The sequence below is a fragment of the Lagopus muta genome, chromosome 3 (assembly GCF_023343835.1).
Source record: "Lagopus muta isolate bLagMut1 chromosome 3, bLagMut1 primary, whole genome shotgun sequence".
Classification (NCBI taxonomy): domain Eukaryota; kingdom Metazoa; phylum Chordata; class Aves; order Galliformes; family Phasianidae; genus Lagopus; species Lagopus muta.
Window position 1 is genome coordinate 90,913,892 of NC_064435.1, and position 6,000 is coordinate 90,919,891.

Genomic DNA, 6,000 nt, shown 5'->3' on the forward strand with positions numbered 1-6,000 from the left:
TCTGATCATCTTGCAAATTCAGTTTATACTTAACTTGCATGGAAGCCTTTGAAACTGGCCCCACTGTTCCTATCCAGAATAGGAAGGTCTTATTCCAGAACCCTTGAAGTTTTACTTACAGAATCTAGGGTATACCTCAGACCTTCAAGCTCCTCAGCAACTTCAAAACTAGAACTCTTTCTAAATTCTCCATTGCTAAAAATAAATAACAAACACATCAAAAACTATTACCTGGTGTTGGAATTGGAAGTTCTATTTTATTGCAGTGGTCTTTGTCACAGCAATGAGGCAAAGTAGTAACTCCATCTCTGGAGGATGGTGCACAAACAAACGGTCTGTCCCGGGGAATCAGATCGATTTCTGCTATACACATGCTGTTGTGAATGACCCTATCTGCAATCCGCGTTACTGAGGTAAAACAAAGCCCATCTGTCACACAGGTGAAGTTGTCTTTTGTGCATAGATGGCAGTAACACTGTAATGCTGTATTGAGGAAAAAAACAAATGTTAGTCTTGGCACCCACTTGGAATCACAAAGCAACCACAACTACGGAAGAAACTTAATCCTGAAGAAAAATGCTGTGAGGTTTTTTAGTGGGACAGCAGAACCAGGAGATATACATGTGAAAGAATGTCAAACACAGTCATCTCTCCTTATGCAACTATGGAGGTAGTCTGCCATGCAAGATGTTTCTCCAGGTAGAGGAATCCCATTATTTCCCATTCTAAAGTCAGGTATATTTTATAACACTACCTTCTAAAGATAACTGCATGATAAGTGCTCTTTTTCAAGAGCAATACAAACAGTGCCTTTTGTTTTTGTTCTAACAGCCAACAGAGCAGTTTCAGTAACTAAAAAAACAGGATGCTGCTGGCTACCTAAGTAGATTAGTACTTTATATTTCACATTATAGCTTTATTTTTTTGATGAGGAAAGAACATATAAATGCTTAACCCTCATTAAAGCAAACAACAAAACCCAAATCCTAAACAACCCCCAAACTACCTAAGAACATATCATTTCACACAAGCAGCACATGACAGATTTTTTTAATGAAAATACAAGAAAACAATGCATTAACATACTGAAGTTTACTACAGCTATCAAGTGAGCTAGAAATGTGAGGGCAGGGACAATACAGCAGATTAATCACATACAAGATGTGAAGATTTGGTTTCATTTTTTAAATTGAAAAAATTCCTGGGAAATCTGTTACTACAAACTTCTTTCTCCACTCCTTTCCATATATACAGTGCCAAAGCCAGAAAACAGTGCCATAGAAGTAAAGGTACCAATACACTGACTCTGCTTGTTCATGTGAGTGCGGGAAAAGCTGCATGATGGTCTTGAAACAGAAGTGAGAATATGCTATTGCAGAAGTGAACAAACACTAGACTAAGGAGGAAAGGAATCACCTGTGCACGCATGCACTGAGCTGTGCTTACTTCTCAACTACAGCTAGCACAGAAACAGCAAGCGCACATGAAGGCCAAAATGCAGGGACTTACACAAATGCCATATCACCAGTGACCACCTCAAAAAATGCAAAAACCATAAGCAATTGTCCTTAAAGGGTACAAAAATCTCACATCGAATGGATATTAAAGCGAGTAGAGCAGAAGATGCCCTAAAACACAGTACTTGTTTTTTCACTGCAACTCTGGTTACTTCATTGAGTTTAAGATAACCACTGCCTGAACCGTCTTGGATTTTCCATCTTTCTCTATTCTTGCATAACACTGACTGGACAAAAGAATGTGAAAAGACAATCTGATCTCAAATTCTTGACTCTAAGTCGTACCCCTTCTCTGACATCTTCTGACTGCATGATTTTCAACCAAACCAAGATGCAATATTTTCCATTCTCAAAGAAGTATGGAAATTCTTACTGTTCAGAGTTGAACTATGAAACATTTACCAAAGGCACATCAGCAGGAAAATAACTTGATTACACCTCAGCAAATTATTTTTGAATCCACTGATTTCTACAACATTCACAAATTAGTATTTCTTTTTTTCCCCATGAGGTTTTCAGAACATAGCTTTATTTAACAACACACAAAGAACCAAAAACTTGCAGGCCTTTATCTGACGTGCTTCATCCAATACTTTCCCTAATTAAACCATCTTCCTGCCTCATCAGAACTGCAGATGCATGTGAATGCCTACAGTAACAGACCTGCAGTGATTTGTGTATTTACACTAGGTCATGGTACAAAGGATAAGTTACACAAAGTGAGAAAACAGACATAATGTTTACCTATCTCCCCGATCAACACAACTTTAAAGATACACTAATCCCACTCACACTGAAGCATTTATTAAGTGGCTCACCCACCTCTGCTTTGTTACAGCTCCCAGTGTGATTTTATTCTACAGTTTATACTTTTGTCCCAGATTGACACCATTATCTTTTAGTCTGTTATCAAGACAAGCACACTGTTCACAAAAAGCCATATGGCTTCCTACACAAGCACCATCCACCGCCTCACTGTGCTCACATCCATTTTCTGGTTTCCATGAACATTCAGTAACATCCATGAATGTCAAAGGGTGCAGTGTTTTTCAGCATGGAGGAATTCAATTACCTTTGCTTCATCTGCACCTCCATATCAGTTGCATTTAGTCAGACTGCCCCTCTACTGCTCTCTGTTGCACAGCAACAAAACGCAATGCAATACTGGTGGAAAGATTCCACCTCAACTGCCATACATTTGCCAGTTGTTTGCAATGCATAATTTTACTATGTAAAAGTTACTTACAACAGTGTGTGCATGCAACAATTAGCACAAAGCCCACAGTGCACATGAGTTGGGAACGTAAATAAGATAGAAACTACACAGCTTGTCAAGAAGAGCGCCATTATTTATACTATGTACAAAGCCTGACCAGAAGATAATTAAATATAGCCTGTTTGCTTCAGTTTGAAGAGATTTTTCAAGTATTTGTTGTATTCTTGAAAGTGACAAAATCACATTAAATCTTTACTTTGAAATTACATAAAAGCCTATGAATCACTGTGTATTATCTGTTCATGTCCTGCAAAACTATTTCATCCACACAGTTCAGCACAGATCACCTTCAAGCAAAGAACTTCTGCTGAAATTCACGTGCTCTTTCAAACCATGCTAACAAAGTATTAAAAAGTAGATAAAGCTCGTGCCTTCACTTTTTAGAGCACATCACATCTCAATGCCACTTTCATAGTATCCATAGTTTTCTCAAACACCTTTTAGTAATTTCAAAAAGTCAAATCAGTAGACACAAGACTTCAGGCCCCACGAGGAGCATTATGCTGAACAAGAAACTCCAGATCCTTCCCATCATTGTATCATCTCTTCTTCCATAGAAAATACAAGTGACATCTTGTAAAACCACCACCACCAACAATGCAAACACTAAGAAGAAAAACTGTACCACCAGAAGAAATCAGCACTCTGGTTCTGTAAGTTGTAACGGCTGTGTGGAGAAAGGAGCAAGGCTACGGTATATCAGAGACAGCAAAAGATCTTGGGGGAGACAACCAAGCGAGCAGGAGCGTTTGCTGTTAGCTTCTTCCCCTCTCCAATAAATTCCGTCTGTCAAAAGCAAAAATGTAACTCCGACAAGCGATGCCAGATTCCTGTACTCCTATTCATACACTTCCCTCAAACAGTACACTTGACTTATCTCTGAACTCTTTCATGCTGAACATACGAAACTGTTTAGGTACGATATCTGAAATACAGCTAAGACATTTTTCAACCATGATACTTCTGGTTGACTGCAAAGCCATTATTCTCACAAAGGCACTAATCAGGTTAAATGCTGTAAGGTGATGGCACTGGTTATCAAGTTATCAGGACAGCTTTTACATGCATGTAAGCAAAGTTTTCAAAGAAAACAACAGTTCTTGGCAACCAGTGATGCACTGAAGCAAGCAGACAAACTACTTCACTGAGGCACTACCTATAACTTGCAGGTAACAATAAAGCCTTACAAAAAAATCCTAGCTTCAACGAAGCAGCATTCTGCTCTCTGATGCAGGGAAAGAACAGTAATAGCTGTTAAACAACTCATCCACTCATCCCTCTTACAGCAAAATATATAAAAAGAGCTTAGGTTATCTTCCATAGAAAAGCATGGTTTAGAAAAATCAAAGGAAGTTTAAATTAAAACCTTTATTTACCTTTTAGTTTCACTATATGAAAGAAAGGAAAGCTTTCATTTGTACTGTTAAATATACTCCAGCATACAAATCAGATTTCTGTTCTTATTTAAGGACTAACTGCGTGAATACAAGTTTGCAGCAGGACTGCCGCAGAACTTCTGAAAGATTAAAGACAATTTCGGCTCACTCAGTTGATTCATGTTTTCACAGGCTGCAGATTAGTCATCTTTTCACAGATCAGGACTATCTGAACAGTAGTTCAGCTGGCCATTGTGATTCATGACGTGTCTGATCTTCATCTAAACAACAGGAAAGTATTCACCTGCACAATAACACCAGCGCACTGCAAAACAAAAGCATCACCAAACGCTTAACTTTCGTCAAAGTAGGTCATACGATTTGCCCACTGTTACTTAGCATTCTTATATCATCTTCTTTGCTAACTTAGACCATGGTGAGTGAGCAAATTCATCCCTTCAGCAGCAGGAGAAGGCTTGTGTATGAGCTACGGATAAAGAGCCCTGGAGCTCCTGTTGCCTTGAATAGGACTCGCATCTCTTCCCCCTACCCGTTCCTTTTTTTAAAGCAACAGAACCAAAACAAAGAGAACAAACACTGCCACCTCCAACCTTCGGGTTTTGTATGGAAACTTATTACCTTATTTTCACGCGGTCAATGGGAATTCTTGATAGATTAGAAGCATCAAAAGGGAAAAGAATGGTTCAGAACTCAAATCAAGTTAAAATGTCCTTCATCTAGACTGGATGTTACACACAAAAGTTATCAATTATTAAAGCCTGCTGCACCTTTCCTAATACGCAAGAAAATAAAACAACGGGTAACTTAAGCTTACTTCACTGTTCCTATATCAAAGGTGCTCCACCTTCTGTAGTACGAATGGTGACAATGCAGCATTTAGTTTAGCAAATTGCTTTGCTTTAAGAAATACTTCCTCTCCTCTATAAGCACCACCTTAAAGCGAGCTGCAGAAACCCCAGACGCCTTAAAGCTTGAATAAAGTTGCGGTGCATCACCCCTTCCTCTGCAAAACCCAACGCAAAACACAATTCATGAGAGGACTCGTTAGAATTCAGGAACTGACTGCAAACAGCAGCTTTTGTACGCGTGTTACCGTCGTCTAATCACAGATTGAAGCGCAGCTCCACAGCGGTGCTCGCAGCCCGCCCCAGCCCGCCACGCCGCCCGCCAGCACCCTCGGGACGCCCGCAGGACTCGCAGGTCGCCCGGTCCGACGACGGCGGCACCCGCGGCAGTAGGCGAGTTTTCCGACAGAGCTCCGCCGCGGTTCTTCCGACACGAGGATCGCTCCGCCGCGCCGAACCCCGGAGTCGCGCCGGGCCGGGCAGAACGGCGGCGGGCGCCTCGCGACAGCGCGGCCACCCCTCCCTCGGATCCGAGGCACCGCGTTCGGTCGACAAAGGGACGAGCGGGGCGCGGGCCCCGCGGGGCTCGGACGCCGGGGGAGGCGGCGACTCCGCCCTAGCCGGCCCCTCCGCCATGTTGTTGAAAGGAACCGACGTGGACCCGCGGGCCGCCGCCTCCGCCGCCGCTCTCCTCCCCCCGCCCCGGGCGCCGATCGCTCGCTTTCCCCTCCCCCCCCCACTCCCCCGCTTGCCCGTAGGCACGCGCGCACGCACTCGCTTACCGGCCGCCCCGGGCAGCAGGAGCGCGGCTACCAGCAGGCGCAGAGCGGCCCGTGCCCGCCGAGCGCCCCGTCCGGCCATGCTCCGTTCCTCAACCCGCACACCCGGCGCGCGCGCTCCCGCGCGACAAATCCGCCCCGCGCCCCCTGCGCCGCACCTCCCCCCTCCCGCCGGAGAGAGAAACA

General features: G+C 43.4%; 1 protein-coding gene across 2 annotated transcripts in view; it reads right to left on the reverse strand.

The window, feature by feature from the left end:
- Positions 1–6,000, reverse strand: part of TGFBR1 (transforming growth factor beta receptor 1) — a 30,116-nt gene extending 24,116 nt beyond the window's left edge. The window contains exons 1-2 of one of the 2 annotated variants that reach the window (XM_048940727.1): positions 5,818–6,000; positions 232–483 (exon numbers count right to left, since the gene is read on the reverse strand). In XM_048940727.1, the coding sequence (XP_048796684.1) occupies positions 232–483; positions 5,818–5,896 (331 nt within the window). In that variant the 5' untranslated portion in view covers positions 5,897–6,000. Of the gene's footprint in view, positions 1–231; positions 484–5,283; positions 5,673–5,817 lie in introns of those variants that run through there. The other variant, XM_048940728.1, reaches the window with a different exon arrangement.